The following is a 20,290-nucleotide window of genomic DNA, read 5'->3' on the forward strand; positions in this document are numbered from 1 at the left end:
CACATGCCAAGGACGTACACCACGATCACATTCTGCGCCATTCCTCTGTACTTTGCTTTGCTGAAACCTGGATGGATCCCGAAGAGCCTCTCGAAATCACAGATTTCCTATACTGCTGTGGTGCTCGCAGAGACCACAACAGAGCGGCGGGAGTCGCTATCTACTTGCGCACAGGTCTCTCTGCAATACCAGTCGAAATGCTTGGCACGTCACATGAAGTTGTCGAACTGTGCGCCGCAAAGTTGCCCAACGGCTTGCTGGTAGTAGCTGCCTACTTCGCCCCTACCGCACTCACGAAAGACGTCGTGCACTTCCTGCAACTCGCATTAACCGTCCATCGATCCACACCGATGTTAGTAGTGGGGGACTTTAATGTTGACATAAAGACAAACAGCAATTTCCTAACACTTATGCGGGAGAACATCCCGTTCCTCTCGCTCGTAACGCGTCCCACGGCTGTGACAACCTCGCGATGCACTTGTATAGATCTCGTCTTTGAGAATCAAGCATTGGTGTACCAAGTCGAACATATATCAGTCTATTTCTCCGACCACAAAGCTTCCTTCATGACTGTCAAGAACTGTTAGTGGAGTCTTTGTTAAAGGAATACGTGTGAAAAATAAAAAAAAAATTCTGTGATAGCGCGCATACATGTGTTGCTCGATTTCTTTGCCTCAATCTATCGAAAAGGTGAAACAGCTTATTTGCTGCGCTCAAATTTCGCATTAGGAAGTAACGTAATCGTCGGTAATTTTTTTTTTTTTTTCGACGCGCGGTGCCAACTGCGACGTCGTCGACGGCTTTTCGACCAAACGAGCAGTGTACGCGCTGTCGCATAAAACAAACGGTTTATAAGTTTGGAACGCTAATTGGAGAGAGCATTTAGCAGGGCATCCTTTCAGATGCAGAAATGAATTTGTGAAAAAGGGAGCGAATTCAGTCACAGAATTTTTTAGAACCTTGGTTGGTTTATTGGGGTTTAACGTCCCTAAGCGACTGAGGCTATGAGAGACGCCGTAGTGAAGGGCTCCGGAAGTTTCGACCACCCGGGGTTGTTTAGCTGTCATCGCATAGTACACGGGCTTCTAGAATTTCGCCTCCATCGAATTTCGACCGCCACTGCCAGGATCGAACCCGCGTCTCTCGGGTCAGCAGCCGAGTGCCATATAATCATTTGAGGCACCGCGGCGGACCATATCTGTGCAGATAAAAGGTTAGGAGAGGAATCCAGAAACACCTCGCATATATTGACGTGAAAGGTGCAGGACAGTGGGACAGTGCGGAAACCATCGATTCCGCTCATAAAATGCCGGAAGAGTAGTGCATCAGTCCATAAAGAAGGCGCCCGTAAAGGAACTACGGAATTAAGACGACGCGAGGAAGCCTGCCGCTCATTCATTGATATTGTGGCCAGGAACCCACACAAGCTAATTTCACAGATATGAGCAGGCACGGGATAAAAAAACTGGCGACGCAAAATCCAAAGTCAATGCAGCACAAACTGAAAAAGCGTCCGCCATTATACATAATCACGTGCTGAAGACTGCCGCGTCCATGGCCGCGTCCATGGAGGAAACCGCGTCCAAGTAGAAAGTTGGGCTATATAGTTGGTTGCTAGTACTATTATGAGACATTCCAGCGGCTAAAAAGAAGGCGTTCGTCCTGTCTCGTCTACCTTCGTCCCTTCTTTTTCGCCGCTGGAATGTCTCACAATAGTCCAAGCGTCTGATGCCGCGTCTCCTGTCAATGGCGAATTTTTATTTTTTTTTCTTTCCATGCATGTTCCTCATCTTTCCACGAGGGGGATTGGCTAGTTTCGTTTTCGATTGCGTTGGCTTGCACGTGCTCACGGCACGCGCACGCGCACGGGTCAAAAGAAGGAAGGGTCGCAGCCAGCCAGCCAGTCTGTTCCATTCTCTTCGAAAAGGTAGGCGGTCTGCGGCTGTGCACCATGGAACCTTCTAGTTCTGTCATGTCGTGAATTTAAGGGCTGGTTAGCGCTTTGCTCTTTTCCTCCCTGTAATTGAAGACAACTTCTCGTCCACTGTTGTGGTGAAGAAACGGTGAGTGCGTCTATATTTTTTGCGGTAGCGGCGATTTATGTCCAAAAGAACGTTTCACTGGTGGGGTCTTTCTCCCGCCGAAAGTTTCTTTTTTGCCAGTGGTGCGGCGTCTCAGTTTTTGGCTCAGGATATGTGCAGCACTGTGTGGATATCTAATTTTTTCCTGTTTTTCTGGTAGAAATAGCCGTTTGGCAATGACAGCCTACTCGTTCTGTGCTGCCCCTGAGCTCTCCCCGTGGAACGCCGCTCGCTGTTCTGTCATTTTGCTATGTGAACTTGAGACACCGTTCTGTAACAAGTGTGCGCTGACTTGTCGGTTTGCTTTTCAGGTGTGTTTTTGCTGCAGTAATTTTAGCCGATACTTGTCGGAGGGGGCCAAGCTACTGGTGAACGCTTCCCTGGCCGCGTTCGAACTAGTTCGAACACTTTCTGCGTGCAGCTTCGGCAGACCGTCCCCGGTAAAACTTGCACGTGTGTTCGAATAGTGTTCTAATTGCTTTTATATTCTCTTATTGCTTTTTCTCGTCTTTAATACTGTCTTGGTTTTTGTGTTCTTATGTCTTGGCAGCATGGGACGCTGATTGCACGGCGGCATGGGGGACGATTCCCTCAATGAAGAAGTAGGGACCATCCTTCGGTCCATTCTCACAAGTGAGAAGTTGGGAATACTATTGCGCCGGCTCGACGGTAAGCGTCCACGAGGTTTTTGCACTGAAGTAAAATTGTGCCGTTTGCGTCTTTCTGAGCAGTCGCTGTCGGGGACCGTTCGATTCGTGGCGTCGCGGTGATTTCGAACATTTTGTTCAGCTTACTTGACACGCTTGCGTGCGCTCTTGCAGAGGCTTGAAAGTTCTGAATTTAAGGCATCCTTGAATGACGGCGCAAAAGACGCCGACTTGAGACGCGCTCGCGTACGGTCCTTCTGACTGCGGCCAATGTCGAGTTTTCACGTACTGCATACGACATATCTTATTTGTCAAAACCTTTTCGGGGAGTTTCTTTTTTTTTTCATTTCATTTCATCTTTGCTTGCTTATCTGCAGTTGGCGCATACAGTTTAGTCTTGGTCATGCAGTGGTTCATTGTGGCAGGCTGTTGATAACAGTACAGGAAGTGATTTCTTTTTTGTTTTGTTGCTGTCTGGGCTCTGTGGATTGTGTATCTGAAGGTGAAAAAGATAATATACAGTGTAAATGAAAGCTTGCAGTGTTGTGTGTGCGTTTGCGGCTTTCATACTTTTTTGATCAGTTCATGGAAGCTAATAGGGGCCTGTTGGCTTGCATATAGTGTACTGCTTGGCTTGAAGCCAGCCTGTCTTGCTTTCTTGTCAGTACACTTGTCGAGCGCTATTCAGCACTTGGTGTGGCCACACCTAGACTACTCATAGTAGTCCATTTTGGTGGCTAGGTTGCTCTGACATTCGGCTGTTAATCCCAAGATCACAGAATCGAATTCTGGCTGCTGCGGCTGTGTTTTGATGGAGGTGAAGTGCAAAAATATCCTGTTGCGTGTGATGTCAGCGCAATAAATATCCCACAGATAACCTACATTAATCCAGAGCCCTCCACCACGGCGTCATTGCCCATGTGTTGCTTCGGAGTGTTATATCTGATATGCCGACCACTTTTGTCAGCATAAGTGTGTAATTAATTTGCAACTGTTGCGGGGCTTGTGCTTGTAATTCAGGCGACTAAAATAAAGACATTACATTCATAGCTGTTTGCTTCTTTCATTTTAGCAGTGTAGTTAGTTTCAAATGCCGTTTAACCACGCTACCCTTTCATTTAAAGGCTAGCTGAATAGGTTTTCGAATTCACCGAGCTTAAAGGGTTTGAATTCTCAAAGCTTTCCACCTTCCCTTCAAGGAAATGCAGTGAGTCTCTTCAATTCATCAACTTGACTGCCGCCGTGGTGGCTCAGTGGTTATAGCGCTCTGCTTCTGACCCGAAAGGCGTGGGTTTGATCCCGGCCGTGGTGGTCAAATTGTGTTGGAGGCGAAATCCTAGAGGCCAGTCTACTGTGTGATGTCAGCCAACATGCAGCTTTGAGACTTTATGTTGGCTGACGTACCATATGACGTATCATCTCTCTTAAGCCCCACGTCCGCACAAACTTGTTAGGGTACTCTCTTCTACTTACCATCTCTTAATAGAACAGCCTGTCAGACAAGCTGCCTATCAGTGGTCATGCGTCATTCATCAATTCACTCCATGTAGTACAGCCACCGCTGTGGCTCAGTGGTTATGGCGCTCAGCTGCTGACCCGTAAGACGTGGGTCCGATCCCAGTTGCTGCGGTCGCAATTCGATCGAGGCGAAATTCTAGAGGACCCGTGTACTGTGCGATGTCATTGCACGTTAAAGAACCCCAAGTGGTCGAAATTTCCGGAGCCCTTCACTACGGTGTCCCTCGTAGCCTTAGTCGCATTGGGACGTTAAGCCCTCATAAACCACTTCATGAAGCACATGAAGCTCATGAGGGTTTTTTGGCGCAAATACAAGCTGAAATTTCAGACAGGCTAATGCAATCATTTTGTTGACCTAATGTGAAAGGTTCTAGCTGTAGTACATAGGATTGGTTTTAATTGGGTTTAACGTCCCAAAGCGACTGAGGCTATGAGAGACGCCGTAGTGAAGGGCTCCGGAAATTTCGACCATCTGGGGTTCTTTAACGTGCACTGACATCGCACAGTACATGGGCCTCTAGAATTTCGCCTTCATCGAAATTCGACCGCCGCGGCCGGGATCGAACCCGCGTCTTTCGGGTCAGCAGCCGAGTACCGTAGCCACTGAGCAACCACGGTGGGTGTGTAGTACATAGATGGTTTGATACTCGGTGCTTGGTAATTGTGCACCCATATTGGTATGCAAGGCACACCTCTTCTGTTGAAAATGGCTGCTGAGTGGTGGTGCCTGTAGGTCTGCAAACTTGGTTCCTTAAGCTAATTAGAATATAACCTCAATATCAGTGCTATGGTCAGTGCTGTGATAATAGCTATGTCTGCAACCAACTATATGCATTTGCTTAGTTTAATGTATCGGGTACCCTTTAAGGGCATTCTATGTATGTGTAAACATTGTGGGCTCTTTTGACATTTGCTGCCGCGGTGGCTCGGTGTTTTTGGGGCTAGACTGCTGACCAGAAAGACTCAGGTTTGATTTGGTCGTGGTGGTTGCATTTTGATGGAGGTGACATGCTAGAGGCCCGTGTACTGTGCGATGTCAGTGCATGTTAAAAGAACCCCAGGTGGTCAAAATTACCCGGAGCCCTCCAGTACGACGCTCCTCATAGCCTCAGTCGCTTTGGGACATTAAGCCACATAGAACCAAACCCTGTTGACGCCTATGAAAAGCTCCTTGCTAGTTAATCAAAATTTAACTTCTCTATAAATGGAACTTTCACAGCCTGTGAGGGAAGGGTTTTACGGTGTCCTGTCACCACCTCTTGAAAGGACTGTGAGGAGGAACTGAAGTCTGCCTTTGTCGATAGATCACTGCGTTCTAATGCCAAGGACATTGCTTTCACCAAAAACAGCATTTTTTTTAAGCTATAAAAGGTAAAAAGAAAAAATGAGATTGAGGTATTGCCACCGCTGGCTCTGTCTGCAAGCAAACATCCCTGATGCTAGGTCACGTGGCCATCCATTTCCAAACGGTGGTCACCGCGTCTTGATGCCATAATTTCGAATGGAGTGGAGGGAGAATTTTAAAATCGCAATCTTCTCTGGAATAAATGTCTTGCTGCTGGACAGACATAGGAAGATCCATAGAGTCAATTTTCACTATGAAATAAAGTTGAATGGGGTTTTTATCATTGTGCCTTCCAAGGAGCCATCAATTGAAATTTGAAAGAATTCCATCTAGCTTTGGTACTGGTACTCGCTGAAAGCTGTTCATATCGTACCCGCACATTTTTGTCGGGGTTGCCGTTCTCCACAACTCTTGTGAGTGCCTCCTTTACCAGATGCCCGCTTCACCATCTGTACAGAGGCTGCCGTTCTTTCTGTTCCTCCTCTCCTTGGGAATGGTATTGAGTGGCGCATGCAACAGAGGGTTACATTCTGTATTGTATACAGAATTCAGCGCAAAAAAAAAACGGACAAGGGACGAAGTAAAGGACACGGAGACGTTCACGAGCGCTCGTGAATGTCTGTGTCCCTTACTTCGTCCCTTGTCCGTTTTTTTTTGCGCTGAGTTCTATATAACATGCTTCACCAACAAGCCCGGCAGCTTGCTCTCCTGAAGTACATTCTGTAGCCTGCAAGGTTATCTGATATTTCGGTTAGCATAGTACTGTTGCCACTGGTTTAGCTGCAGCCAGACATTCCATGTAAAGCAAGAGCATGTGCCATGAAAAACATGTTTTTCTTTTCCTCCGAGTTGAAAAAAAAAAACTGGAAAAAAAAGTTTATGCTGAGCTTGCTGCCAAGCGCCCCAAACGAGAACAAGAGACGTCGACATCAAGTCCTTGTTTGTGTGTGCTCGTGCGTGGTCACAAAGAAAAAGAAACGGCAACTCTGCCACCAGGCTGTGGTTTTATGCTGAGAATTTTTGCACGCGGGGCAGATGTGGAGGTATTATTCAGGGCATGTTGCTGGCATCCAGTAAGAGCCATTGGGGCCCGCATGCATCAGTGTTGCATGCGCACAGTGGCCGTCGTAAGGGGCAGCTTGTGCCTATTTGTCGCCGTCAATGTAATTCACTTAATTCAAACGGCACTTATTAGCTTTTGACCTGCACACAATCGGACTGTGTTCGACTGCACAAAACAAACCGCAAGGGTGCGGAGGCTGGGAGGAGACAGTGTTGTCTTGGCGCCTGTGTGGTCCTCCTGTCTTCTGGCATTTGTCGCACCCATGGCTTAATGGTTACCTTGCTTTGCCATAGTTTAATTAGCGGGTGCCTGTATGTCCTCCCTTTCCTTTATTTTTCTAGGCGAGTACCGGATGCTGACTGGCTCACACATCCCATACCAGAAGCTGGGATTTAGTACGTTGGAGGCATACCTAAAGAGTATCCCTGATGTGGCTAGATTTAGCAGGTGAGCTGATATGCTTTGTGCCCTTACGTTTAGCCTCCCTCTCTTGGCTGGGCAGCTTGTGGCCTTGCTCAGAAATTGGGGGGGGATTGATGTCTGTGTCTTTAGACAGTGGTCCGAGTGGCATGGTATAAGGATTGCTTTTGTGAGATGCTGGGTGTTTTTTCAGTCGGCACGTTTCCCTTTAAAAGGACTACAGACGCGTTCTTGCGCATTCTTTTTGCAGGAATGTGGAGGGAGAAATTGTGGTGCTCGCAGTGGCGAGCGAGTCAACCGCCCATGTAGCGCAAATGGTGCAGGGTCAGAAGACGACAAAGCCTAAGCCCGTCGTGGTGAGTGACTCCACCCCTTTCCAGCGGTCGAGATGCCTGTGTATCTCAATGCCTGTATTCCTGTGTGCAGAGAATAATGGTGTTTTCTGCATGACTGCGAATGCGATGTACCTCACGTAATTGGCTTGTGCATTTCTAGAAAGTACCTCTAAGGAGAGAGTCAAGGAATTATCTCGCGTTTAAGTCCAGTTATTACTGATATTGGCGAACCGTGAAATTTATTCAGAAGCAGCGAGCACTGCTTTCGGGTTCTTTTCATGCATCGGTTTTGATTGTGCAGTAATCTTTAATTTATTTTTATGTTGAATTTATATTATTTTGTGCTTGAGGAAAAAAAGCTTATTTATTGGGGCAACAAGTGAAGAGGAAATTACTATAAAGAACTATTAGTGGCCTTGTTTTCAGACAGTCTCTGTTGTACTGACCTATGTTAAGGTTGAGCTTGGTAATGGTAATTTACTAGGCACATGCAGATAATTTCGAATATTTGGTACAATGGTGTAGTATTTGATATCGATTTGATCCAGATGTTTCTTATTCGAAATCTCTCAAGTATTCCTCTCGAGCGAATAACATGTCTGGGACTTTTGCTGCGTGCTGTTACCTCCTCCGGGATGGCGCCTTGGCACGTGCGCAACCAAAGCCGCGACCACGTCACGTGCTTGTGCTCCCGTGCGTATGCCCTAGCTGGTCTGCGCACGGTTGCGCAGACAGATGCAAGCATGCTCGCCTGTATCTTTGAGGGGTTTGCGGCCGTGCTACCTACCTGCAGTGCGCACGTGCCCTAACCAGAACAAAATTTTGAAAGCCAGAGTAGCGGACGGGTTTATTACGTGAATGCTTCAGTTGTGCGAGATTTTCAAGTATACAACGGTTTCATTCTGTCTCCTGAAAGTCGTACAAAATATAAACGCATGTAAGGGCCGCACCCCGTTTTCTCGAAGAAAATGTTTAAAAAAAAAATCGGTTTAAGGGCTGTACCCGAACTTTCCATGACCCACGCGGGAATCGCCTCTAAATGCATGCGCCGTGGCCTCTGCGATCAGCTCCAGTTGCGAGAAACGGTGCGTTTGATCACGGAGGCCGCGCATGCGCACAGGAGCTTCCTAGTGCCATCCACAGATGGTGCCTGATGCCGCGTGTCATCATCATTGCCAACTTTTTCCTCTGCCGCGAGCTTCCGCTATCCACATTGGCATCAGTATCACCAGCTCCAGCTTTTTTTTGGCGCATTTGCGTGTTAGTTCGCCGCAGTTGCTACTTCGTGTGCTGCCGCCGAGTTTTAGAGTGATGCATTGGCAGTTTTAGCGTGATGGGCAAGTACCTTAATAGCTACACGGCTGGGAGCTAGCGCTCGAACACGGCAAGTGTACAGCGGGAAGGAAATTCGACGTTGCCAAGAAGTGCGTCCAGTGATGGTGCAACCAAAAGGATGCATTGAGAAACACAAGCTGCGAAAAGCGCGCTTTCCGAGGCAAGCCGGATGAGTTTCTTGATCTGGAAGAAGAGCTGCTCTGCTATGTGATGGATCATGTCGCTTCAGGTGTGCCACAGGGTTCAGTTTTGGGCCCCCTTCTTTTCTTAGTGTATGTTAACGACCTCCCTAAATGTGTTATCCCTATTAATTTGTTCGCAGACGACTGCGTCATTTATTGCGAAATAACTGGCCCTACCGATGTTTCTGTCTTACAAACTGACCTTAATAGCATAGCTGAATGGTGCGACACGTGGGCCATGGATTTAAATGTTAAAAAAATGTAAGGTCATGCGAGTGTCGCGCAGTAATATCATCCCTGCTTGCTATGTATTAAATAACATACCTTTGGATCAGACTTCTTATAAATACTTGTGTGTGCATATAAATAATAATCTTAGCTGGCAGCAACATATTGATTACATTAACAGTAGTTATCGCATGCTTGGATACTTGCGTCGCAACTTTTCTAAGGCTCCTGTTTCTTAACTAATTATGTACAAGACACTAGTTCGTTCTAAATTAGAATATGCTTCTGCAATTTGGCACCCTGGTTTGGCGCACCTAACATCCTAACTAGAGATGGTTCAGAATAATTCAGCACGTTTTATTCTTTCCAATTATAACCGCACAAGCAGCATCACTTCTATGAAACTAACACTGTCACTGCCGTCTCTTGAGATACGGAGGAAAGTGTCGCGTCTTTGCCTTTTTAAAAAAAATTTATCATCATAGTCACCTGAAGCATGCATTCATTGCTCAGCCATCTTATCGCTCGTCATGCATCGACCACCCTTGTAAAGTAAACGTCATCACTTGCAAGACCAACAACGCCCTTTATCATTCGTTTCTTCCTCGTACATCGGCAGAGTGGAATCGCCTTCCGTCTGACATCGCGTTAATAAAGCATCATGACTTATTTCATACAACACTTTCAAGGTACCTTAAAGCTGATTCTTGAGATCTCTCCTAGCATCCAGTTGTCTTGTCATGTTCCTTGTTTTTCTATGTGTGTACCTGTTCCGTTTACGGTTGTTTCATCTGCTGTGCTACTGTATACTTTTGCCGTTTATTTCCGTATTCAGTTAATACTCCTAACATGTATTTTTCTTTCTTTATTTATGTGCTTCTATTTGCTGTTCTGTATTAGCCTTTTCGTTTGGTTTACGTTTTATTGTGCTCTGTTATTCTCGCTATATAATGTATGTAACACTCTCCTCTGTAATGCTTTTGCGCTTGAGGGTAATAAAATGAAATGAAAGTGCGGAGCAACGGCTACGCATTGACAGTGGACATGCGTGCTGCGGCTTCTTGTGGGATGAGCGTGCACCAGAGCACAGCACCAGCTTGGAGCCGAGTACTCTGCGAGTGACGACTAATCGTGGAATAAATGCAGCTCATTCCCCGATTGGTGTTTTTGTTTAAAAAAAAAAGTGCGGTCCTTGCACGTGTTTATATGGTAATTGAGATTCTACTGCCTGTGAAGGAAGCCTGCAGTCAGTGTGGGGTGGTGTTCGGCTGGCCTGCTTTCTCTTACGAAGGCCTTGTGGAAAAATTGTCGCAGCCTCTGTAGCGGCTGATAAGGTGGAACCTTGCAGAAGCTGGCATAGATTGCAAAAAATGTGATGCTTTCCTTGTTCTAAGCTGGATGGGTACTTGCTTTAAAGCGCTATAGCGCAACCAAGCTGTTGCTAGCTATGCAAGCACCCAGCCAGGAGGCTCTACTGGCTGGTGTATTGCCTCATCTTGAAGGTGCGAAAGAGGAACTTGTGGGAGTGAGTCGGTATTCAGTGATGCTTTCTAATGGCATAGCGTGTTAAAATGCTGCAGCGATTGGCTTCAGAGGCAGCAAAAACTGTCCATCAGCGGCCTGTACGTGAAGATGTTTCCCAGTCCCCAGCTTGTTTAGCAAGAATTTCGAGTACAAAGTAGTGGAACTTTTCTGGGCTGCTCAGTAGCATAGGCTTCTGTTGAAAAGCGCTTTGCTTTACATGTGACTTGCGTAGTATTCTGGCTGCTCCTTTTGCTGCTATCTTTTGTGGCTAGGAACAGAACTGACAGTTGTTGCAATAGCGTGCTTGGCGGGTCATTGACGAATGCATTCAGAGATAGGTTATGGTTACTTTTGCTTGTCTTCCAGCGGAAAACGTACCGGCGACCAATATCTCAGCCACATTTTGGGTACCGGCCCAACAACCTCCTCGCCTCCTTGGCAAGAAATACAAATAGGCCACCAGCACCATACACATCTGGAGGCAAGTCCCTCACCTTCATTCGTCACCCTTCTCACCCTTTCACATCACTCACTGTAGTTCAGCGGGAGGTGCTACCCAATGGGCACCGAACTCCCCTGGACGTCCTATGGACATTCAGGATGTCCGAAGGATGTCCAGGAGAGGTTCAGTGCCAATTGGGTACGTCTGATTTGTTTGAACTCCTTTGAAATCCATGCTTTCTTACTTTTTTAGGTGAGAGCGTGCCAGATTAGTTACATTTGATTCCTGTTGTTGTTTTACCCACGTATGTCCACTATTAGGAGCAGTATTGTACTGTTGTACAGTCGAACCTCGTTATAACGAACACGGATACAACGAATTATCGGATATAACGAAGTGAAAGAAAAGTTTGGTTGGACATGCTTTATTTCTATGGGAGTTCTATCTGTATAACGAAACGAAAAATTCAAAATTTGACACTGTATCGGTTATAACGAAGCAGTTTTTGTATTCACGGGGCTCAAAATGCTCAAACAAGTAGGAAAAAAAACGCTAAATTTTGATCTTTTGAAGCGCGCGCACCTAAAATGTGTTTGAATCACCCGCGCTTCCGCACGCAACGCCATCTAGGGAGAGCGAATGAATCTAGCATCAGTGGCTGCCTAGCACGTGACTGGCACGTGATCGAACCGACGCCCGCTCCCCGGCCACCCCCGCCGTCGCAATTTCCGACCCGCGCCCCGCGCGCGCTATCTCTGCAGTTCAATCTGTAGTTTCGCTTGAAACGAAGATAAAGATATTCAGGGCAGAACACAAGCACAAGGCAGAAGATTGCAAACGCCCACTCTGCAGGCGCTGTGAAGAATGACAGCAAGACAGGATGTTGAAGATGCCTTGTTAACCTGCCTGTGTCTGGTGCCGCCCTTCAAATGAAGGCGAGAAGTCTCACTTCCGTCTGAGGCCACAATGACTTTCATGCAAGCAGTGGCTGGCTGCAGCGATTTAATGACCGCCATCGGATTGTTTGCCACGTCATGTCTGGCGAAGAAGCAGCCGTTGGCGCCGAGAACTGCGAGAAGTAGGCAGAAAGCTTCCGCATGCAACTGGGAGGCAAGCGGACAATTTTGGCGAGACGACATGGCGTCGGCTGGCGGTTCCGAACGTTATGTTCGAGGAATTCATCTGTGCAGATGACAACTTGGCTGTGGCGCCCGAACTGACCGACCAAGAAATTGCTGATCAGGTGGTTTCTGCAGATGATGCTAGAAACAGCGATGCATGTGAAGATGGCGAAGTGCGAGCTCTCAGCAGCGGCGAGGCCGCTGACATGGCCAGGAAGTTCAGGGGGTACCTCGGGAACCTACCTGTGGCCAAATCAGCTGGCATCGGGAAAGCTCTGCTCTGTGTTGATTTCGTCGAGAACTATAACCTGTCAAACAGTGTGAAGTGCCGCCAAACGAAGATTACGTCGTTTTTTAAATAACATAGTTTTCGCACCTGGCCAGCAGCCCGATTTGTGAGTTTCCTCTTGCTTTCCAGTGCGAAATGCAAGGCGAGGTTTCATATGCTTATACCACGCGTTAAATTCAAAGATAGTGCATTTTTTCAACCCTGTGCTGTCCATCTTAAAGTACTCTTTACTTGGGTTTATTAGCGACCTTTTCTGCGGGAATTTGAGTGCATACTTTTATAACGAATATTGGATATCACGAACGAATTTCCGCGCAAAATGCGACTTCGTTATAACGAGGTTGGACTGTATATAATGTGTAGCTGTGGATGACTATTTTAAATGAGCGACGTTCATTGAGAAACCGCAGTAAGCTGTAATTAATGAGAACCATTCAGGATGCTGTTACTTGTATACTTCTGTGGCATAGCCTACTGAGGAGCTTGCTGGGAATGGTTTGGGGTTAAATAACCTGAGTGTGCTCATTTAAAGGGACAGGGAGGACAAATTTCAGCTGGCCTGTACTGTTGGGGTCCTGCATCTTAATCGCGAAGAGACCGCTCTTGCCGAAAGCAGTTTATAAGCTAGAAAAGACTGAAAAAAGCTCTTTGCAGGATGGACTCTCTCCAGCACCTTCTTACTGCTGCTCCTCTAACACGGGATGTCCGTTAAATCGGAGAGGAGTGGCTGTTTAAAATTAATTCCTTTCTCTCTGCAAAGGCAGTCATTCTGTTTGGAGTGGTGGGACCTTTCCCATTCAGTTTCATGAGAGGGATTCCTGAACAGCGTCTTGAATTTTCCTCTATCTCGGCAAGGGCGCTCATCTTGTGTGAAACCATGTCACTTTTTGCAAAAGCCTCTTTTCTGCCTTCTCATTTTCTCTTTTCCTGCCAACAACAAACCCAACAGGGTATCGCATCCGTGAGTATCGCAGTCTGTTTCTATTCTCGTAACCTGTTAACTCAAAAAAGCACTAGTTAATCTGTGTGCACTCTTGACATTTGTGGTTGCTTTTGTAATTTTTCTGCAGCTAATAAAATCAGTCTGCCCTATCATTGGTTGCAAATAAGGATCTGTATAGAGGAAAGTCTTGCTGTGTTTACAGTCGCTGACCAGTTTTTTGGTGTTAGTCGCTTGTATGCCGTAAAACCTGAGTGAACAACAATTTCCTTGCTTTCTTCTTCCCTCCAGAGAGGCGGCGTTCTGGATACGAGGTCTACCGGCCGCCAGCTCAGAGGGGCGTTACAACTAGCCACACTAGACAGCCTGCCCCCGTAAACAAAGCAGCGACTGTCCAAAACGCAGGGACATCCTCTAAGAATGTGAGTGACGTGCTACTTTTCTTGGGCTTGCTTGAAGTTTGGTCACAGGGGCCGAGCACTAATGTAGAGCAGTGAATTCACGTTGCGCTTTAGAGGAGGTGCTAAGGTTGACCAAGAAAATGCGAGGACAAGTGTGTCTGAGCAACCACAGAAGCCTGTCTCATTTGGAAGCGCATCTCATTTGGAAAATACATCTGGAAGTATACCGTGTTTACTTGAATGTAATGCGAGGGTCGACTTTTCGGGTGTGAAAAGGGGGAAAAAAACAAGATCGTAACGAAAGGGTAGACTGCAGGCGTGTGACGGAAAAACAGAAAGAACACGAATGTGACGCGAGGTACCGGCCTTTCTTGTGCCCCTGAAAGCCCTTCCGCAGGCTGTTGCAGTTAAACAATTCCTCGTGATGTTTCCTCCATCCTCTGATCATCGATTCGTTGACGTCCAGACATATTGGAGCTGCTGAATTTTCGACTGTCTCAGCAAGCAGAATAGCGTTGCTTTTGAAGCCAGCTGTATACTGAACGCGCGAGCATGCTATTTTGCCATTTGCATTCCTATTATTAACGTCCTTAGCGTTTGGAGGCATCTTGACCGCATACACGCCCGGCGCAAAGACGCTGGCGCGGTTGCAGGCACAGAGACTGACGGCGGGCGCGCGCCGCCTCATCCCTGGCGTGACGTGGAGGCCTCCGCCGGGCGACATCCGACGGCGCGATATGAGGCCCCATCTGCAGCCGGTGTGCCTCATCACGTGACGTCACATCATGTGATCTCACTTCAAGGTCAATGGGTGGCCACCGCCGGGAGGCGACCGACGGCGCGATATGAGGCCCCATCTGCAGCCGGTGTGACGTCATCACGTGACGTCACATCATGTGATCTCACTTCAAGGTCAATGGGTAGCCACCGCCGGGAGGCGACTGACGGCGCGATATGAGGCCCCATCTGCAGCCGGTGTGACGTCATCACGTGACGTCATGTCACGTGACCTACTTGAAGGTCACTTGAAGGTCAATGGTGGCCACCGCCGGGCGTCGCGCGAAGGCCCGAAACCTACGTTAATATGCTTCGCATAAAAAGTGAACAAACCACTGGAGCTGCTGCTCCATGCGCTGCTGCCTGTCCGTTAGCCACGTGGCCATGTTTTTGCATCAGTTGTAAGGATTAACAGACAGGTGGAGGTGGGATCGCTCCTTTGCTGGCGTCTTGGCGGCGATCGCACGTGCTCGGTGCCTCTGAGATTGCTGATTTCTTTTTGCAATCACGGAGGCCACACAACCTTGCTTGTGAGCATTCGTCAAGAGATGGCGCCCTCTCATCGCGCCAGTTAAAGCCCCTCAATGAAACAAAAGTAGCGAAAAGCTTTGACCTTTCCGACACTCCTCCTCTCCTAGCGCGCCGCCGGGAAATCGAGCCTCTCATTGGCTGAGGCGCCATGGTCACGTGTTAGCGCGCGCTTTTTGGCTCCGCAGGAGACGCCGGCGCCATTGCCGGGGCTTCGTTTCCTCTTGCAACACAGCTTTGGCGGGAGCGTTTTCCCAGCTTCGATGGTGTCTACGCGCTGCGGCGACGATGAGCTTTTGTTGCGCTTGCGGGTGCAACAGCCGAGGAGGCAGTGGGAAAGGTTGTTCGTCATTCCGTCCGCAAAAAGCACTGCGGCTCGCCGAAAGGTTTGGCTGCGTAGGATCGGCCGGGAAAGCATTGATAATGAGCTGGATCCCTGTCTTCACGATGCGAGTGCCACTCTTTAGATGTCAGTCGCGTTTTTTTTTTTCTCGGAGGATTTCGTGTGAAGCGCGAGTGACTGCAGTCTTTCTTCGCACTTAATGCCGTCTGGCATGGTTGTAGATGGATTCGTTCGCTCGTGGGCTACGAAAGCCTTGCTTTTCGTTGTCTTAGCCCCGCCGTTCACGCTGCTGGCTCTGCTAGGCTCTGCAGGCGTAGCTTTGATGTAGCACGCGTTACGTGGCGTATTCGTGCTTGATGTCGGACTCGTTCACGGGCTCGACTCAGAACTTGCGCTTCATTTTGTTTGAAGTCTGCTGTTTATGCTGCTCGCGGTGCAGGTCTAGCTAGCTTTTGTGTTGCGCGCATCGCTGGACATATTTGTTTTGTTGCAGTTGGACTCCTTCGCGCACGAACTCGATTCCAAAGGGGCGGTTCTTGCTGTTGAAGCCCCCGCTGTTCATGCTGCTACAGTCGTGGCAGGTCAACAATTCCAATGTATATGATGATTCCAATGAACATCAGAATATCCAACAGATTGACGTCTTCCCATGAGCCGTCACGCCGAATTTGCTGAAGATCTTCATCCATGCATACTTATTAGTGTTTCCGCACACGGTCTTCATCATTTCCGCCGTGAAGAGTATAAAAAAAAAAGTCGAGAAGTCGAGCGAATCTCCGAGCGCCGCTCAACAGCGATGTGCCGATATGGACACCTAGCTGAAGTCTTGGTTGAAAAACGCGACGCGACCTTAAGCATTTGGCAAACTGTTTTCGTCATACGTTGTCAAGACCCTGAAGCACAAAAATAAACCACTGTCATCAATTACAAACCGTATGCACCGCAGAAAACACACAGCGAACGAAAACGGAACTTATATGCAAGTACGCGCTGACGTTCCAGGCCCCCGAGGCGAAATCTCGCTGTCGAAACCGAAATCCGACGTTTGTACATTGTTGCCCGACTAATAACCTCTGCTTTCATCGCAAAAAACGAAACCGAAACCGGCCGACGTGCTCGGTGTCAGCTTTCGCTTTCGAGGAGCGCGCGGCGACGCGGACGTCATTTTCTCCGGCTGGCTGCTGTGGCCGTTCAAAGTTTTGTTTTTCACGGCGCCCCCTCATGTCAAAACACTGAAACCAACGCTGCAATCGAAAGAGCAGTTGTTGTGCTCGCTAACTAGATGGCGTAGCACGTCCACGACGCTCCAAAATTAGCTTTTTTGCGCGGGCGATTTGAATCGATCATATGCGAACGATGGCCTATGGCACGGTAGCGAAAGAGTTAAAATGCTCTGTGCAGTTTATGGCCACGACCGCTGGTCAGGGACTATTGCAGATACCGTCGTAAGATGCAAAATAAGATACCGGAGCCAACTGTCATGTCGTGCTTGAAGTAACACTCAGAAGCATGACTATCCAGCTAGCACAAGATTGCTTCTCTACGCTGCGGTAGTTTTTGAGCATACAGAAAAGGCAAGCTGGAGTATTGAGCTTCAGGTCGCTAGTACAGTGCAATCTACCACGGCGCTATTCTTTGTTGTGGAACAAGCAGTTCCAGTTGCGCTGAGTGGCAGTGTAGTTGATGCTTAGTGCTGACTGGCCGTATTAACACTGTGGACGCGTCGGAAACTAAGGAACGAGTAGGAAGATTTGTATGTGTTTTCCAGGGGCTGGGAGAAATTGCATTGCCTACCACATGGAACTGAAACCCGAAGCTCGAGGTGCCGTCAGGCCAGCGAAGTGAAACTAATCAAATCTGTGTTTATTTCGCTTTGTACAAGGCACGAAGCTGGAGCAGCCGCAAAATTCTACTGCTGCCAACAATTTCACCATGCAACTGCGCCAGCTCATGACAGCAGCATAGGCCCAATTTGAACAGTCTTATTAAGCACAGATGTGGTTTACAAGAAAGAAAGCATTCGGCACAAAAGTCGCTAGTATGGCTGGACTGCACCGCTGCTCGAGCAAAGCATGGCTGGAAATGTAGAACCAAGTGCCCTGCATCCATATTGCTGCCGTTGCGGCGAGCTGAACGTCAAGGCCTGCTACTCAGGAGCAACAAAAATGGTCCTTCTTCCAGCCAAGCGACTGGAAATTCTCCACTTGCTGCACACCGCACATGGTGAAGAAAAAATGGAGGTAACAGCCAGAGAAGCAATGTTTGGCCCTGAACGAATGCAGACATCTCGGCTCTAAGTCATGTGCAGCATGTGAAAAATAATAGTGCAGGAACACTGGCGAGCCACGCGATGCCAGTTCTGCCACGGCAAGTCGTTGGGCTTGACATTTTCGACCACGATGACGCCTTGCCTAATCCTCGTGGATTCCTACTCGTTCTTTTTAGAGGTTCAAACACTATGTCAACGAACAACAGCAGCAGTAAACGGTGCGTGCATGCTCGTCTTCGTGACTCAGGAATGCAGGCTAAGCTTTGTAGTGACAATGGCTCGCCTTTCAACGACACATGCTTCTAGTCTTTTGCTGCGCAGCTTAGAATTGCCATGTGGAGAGTTGGGAGGGAGCAAAATATGTTTATTATCAGACAAGAGGCCACTTACTTGACACCGCTAGGGTACGCGTTAACACGACAGTGCGGACACTTGCATCTTTTTTTTTTTTGAAGGGAAAGAAAAATGAGGTAAAAAATAAAAGTTAGCATGTCAGGGACCTAATACTGCAGTCTCCCTGATAGGGGATAATGTGGTGCTGTACGTAGACGGTTACTTTCTACGAAGGGTGTCCTCAGGTTGTAAGATCTGCCATCTGGTCACGCTGGGACACCAACTGCAGAAACGGTCTCTTCCGGTTAGGGCCCAGGTGGCATTTCTTTGGAACTGAGATACTGTCTGTTGTCCTCTGCAGCTGTTGTCCGCTGTCTGTAAGTAGGGTGTACGAATGAAGTATGCTTGCACCTGTACCACCACAGCTGGAGGCCATGCTTGCTCGTCCGGTTGTAGGCGATCCGCTGCTTTTCTGTTGTCATGGAGGCGATTGCGCACGGATTGCGCAGTCCGCGGCTCAAAGTGCTGGGGGGAACCGGCCATTGCACCCTTAGCAGTCTGTCTACCTTTGAATGGGCGACTGCAGTTGCTCGTCCCTTGGCATGTTTCACTACTCCAGCAGGTCCCTGCAAAATTCAATGGTTGCGAAAGGGAACTTCATCAGCAGCTTTTTTGCCTCCTGCTCTGCGCTCTGTCATACTGTACCACGAGGATAGTATGGGCATCAGCAATTCCGAACTGCGCAGAAAGACCGGAAGCGTGTGCTGTTCAGTGGTGGGCCATTACTACTGCACAGTTTTGCTGGGATTCTATGAGTTATGAAGACAAGCATGCACATATTGTTTACCGCTGCCGCTGTTGTTTGACAGTTTTTGAACCTCTAGAACAAGTAGAAATCTACGACGACTGACTACATGAGTCGGGTCATCATGGTGGCAAATATCAAGCCCGACAACTTGCCATAGCAGGCCTGGTATCTCGTTGCTCAGCAATAGGCAGTCCAGTGTTCCTGCGCATGTACTTTTCGCATGCTGCACATGACTTACCTAGAGCTGACTGCATTCATTCTGGGCCAAAACATAACCTCTCTGGCTCTCATCTTAATTTTTTTTTATTTGGTATTGGCGGTGTGTAGCAAGCAGAGAATTTCCGGTTGCTTTTGCAGGAGGAATGACTACCATATAAACGTGTGTAAGGTCCGCACCCTGTTTCTCAAAGGAAATGTTGAAAAAGATCTAAGGGCTGCACCCAAGCTTTCCACGACGCACATACGAATACCGTATAAGCGCATGTAAGGGCCCCAGTTTTTTTTTCCAGATTCGAGGGCCAATTTTCGGGGTGCGGCCCATACACCTGATGTGCGGAAAAAAGAATGTAACAATGCACCAATCAGGGAATGAGCGCCATATATATTCCAAGTTCAGTCGTCACTCGCGGAATATTTAGACTCTGAGCTGGTGCTGTGCTCTGATGCATGCTCATCCCGAAAGAAGCCGTGCAGCATGTCTGCTGTCAACACGTAGCCATTGTTCCGCAATTCCATCACATAGCAGAGGAGCCCTTCTTCCTGTTCGGGAAACTCTCATGGCTTGCCTCGGAAAGCATGCTTTTTGCAGCTTGTTTCTCAATGCATCCTTTTGGTTGCATCATCATCGGATGCACTTCTCGGCCATGTCGAATTTCCTGCCCGCAGCACACTTGCCGTGTTCGAGAGCTAACTCTAGCAGTGTAGCTATTAAGGTGTTTGCCCATCGTGTTAAAACTGCAACGGTGGCAGCACGCGAAAGTTGCAACTACTGCGAACTAAGACGCTAATACGCCAAAAAAAGCTGGAGCTGGCGATACTGATGCTGATGTGGATAGCGGGAGCTCGCGGCGGAGGAAAAAGTTGGTGATGATGATGATGACCCGCGGCCTCAGACACCATCTGTGGATGGCAGTTGGAAGCTCCTGTGCACGTGCACGCCCTCTGCAATCAAACACACAGTTTCTCGCAGCTGGAGCTGATCGCAGAGGCCACGGCGCGTGCATTTAGAGGCTATTCCCACGTGGTTCTTGTAAAGTTCGGGTGCAGTTCTTACACGGATATTTTCGTTTTTTAAACATTTCCTTTCGGAAAAAGGGTGCGGCAATTACATGCGTTTATACGGTGTAGGACTTTCAGGAGAC

The 20,290-nt window shown here is 48.1% G+C and overlaps 2 protein-coding genes across 6 annotated transcripts in view; both read left to right on the forward strand.

Moving 5' to 3' along the window:
• The first annotated feature begins 1,923 nt into the window (after positions 1–1,923).
• The window catches only part of LOC149370682 (uncharacterized), a 58,118-nt gene continuing 39,751 nt past the window's right edge, over positions 1,924–20,290 (forward strand). Inside the window, exons 1-8 of one of the 5 annotated variants that reach the window (XM_089562816.1) lie at positions 1,925–2,063; positions 2,393–2,534; positions 2,632–2,750; positions 6,996–7,101; positions 7,325–7,430; positions 11,045–11,159; positions 13,480–13,491; positions 13,762–13,892. In XM_089562816.1, coding sequence (XP_089418942.1) covers positions 2,657–2,750; positions 6,996–7,101; positions 7,325–7,430; positions 11,045–11,159; positions 13,480–13,491; positions 13,762–13,892 — 564 coding nt within the window. In that variant the 5' untranslated portion in view covers positions 1,925–2,063; positions 2,393–2,534; positions 2,632–2,656. Of the gene's footprint in view, positions 2,064–2,392; positions 2,535–2,631; positions 2,751–6,995; positions 7,102–7,324; positions 7,431–11,044; positions 11,164–13,479; positions 13,492–13,761; positions 13,893–20,290 lie in introns of all 5 variants that reach the window. The other 4 variants (XM_089562813.1, XM_089562820.1, XM_089562831.1 and 1 more) reach the window with 4 other exon arrangements.
• The window catches only part of LOC149370683 (tudor domain-containing protein 7A-like), a 239,297-nt gene continuing 220,947 nt past the window's right edge, over positions 1,941–20,290 (forward strand). The window contains exon 1 of the mRNA XM_089562860.1: positions 1,941–2,063. The gene's annotated coding sequence lies outside the window, so the exon portion shown is untranslated. The remainder of the gene's footprint in view (positions 2,064–20,290) is intronic.

The sequence above is a fragment of the Amblyomma mixtum genome, chromosome 1, assembly GCF_055824585.1.
Source record: "Amblyomma mixtum isolate Tamu chromosome 1, ASM5582458v1, whole genome shotgun sequence".
Classification (NCBI taxonomy): domain Eukaryota; kingdom Metazoa; phylum Arthropoda; class Arachnida; order Ixodida; family Ixodidae; genus Amblyomma; species Amblyomma mixtum.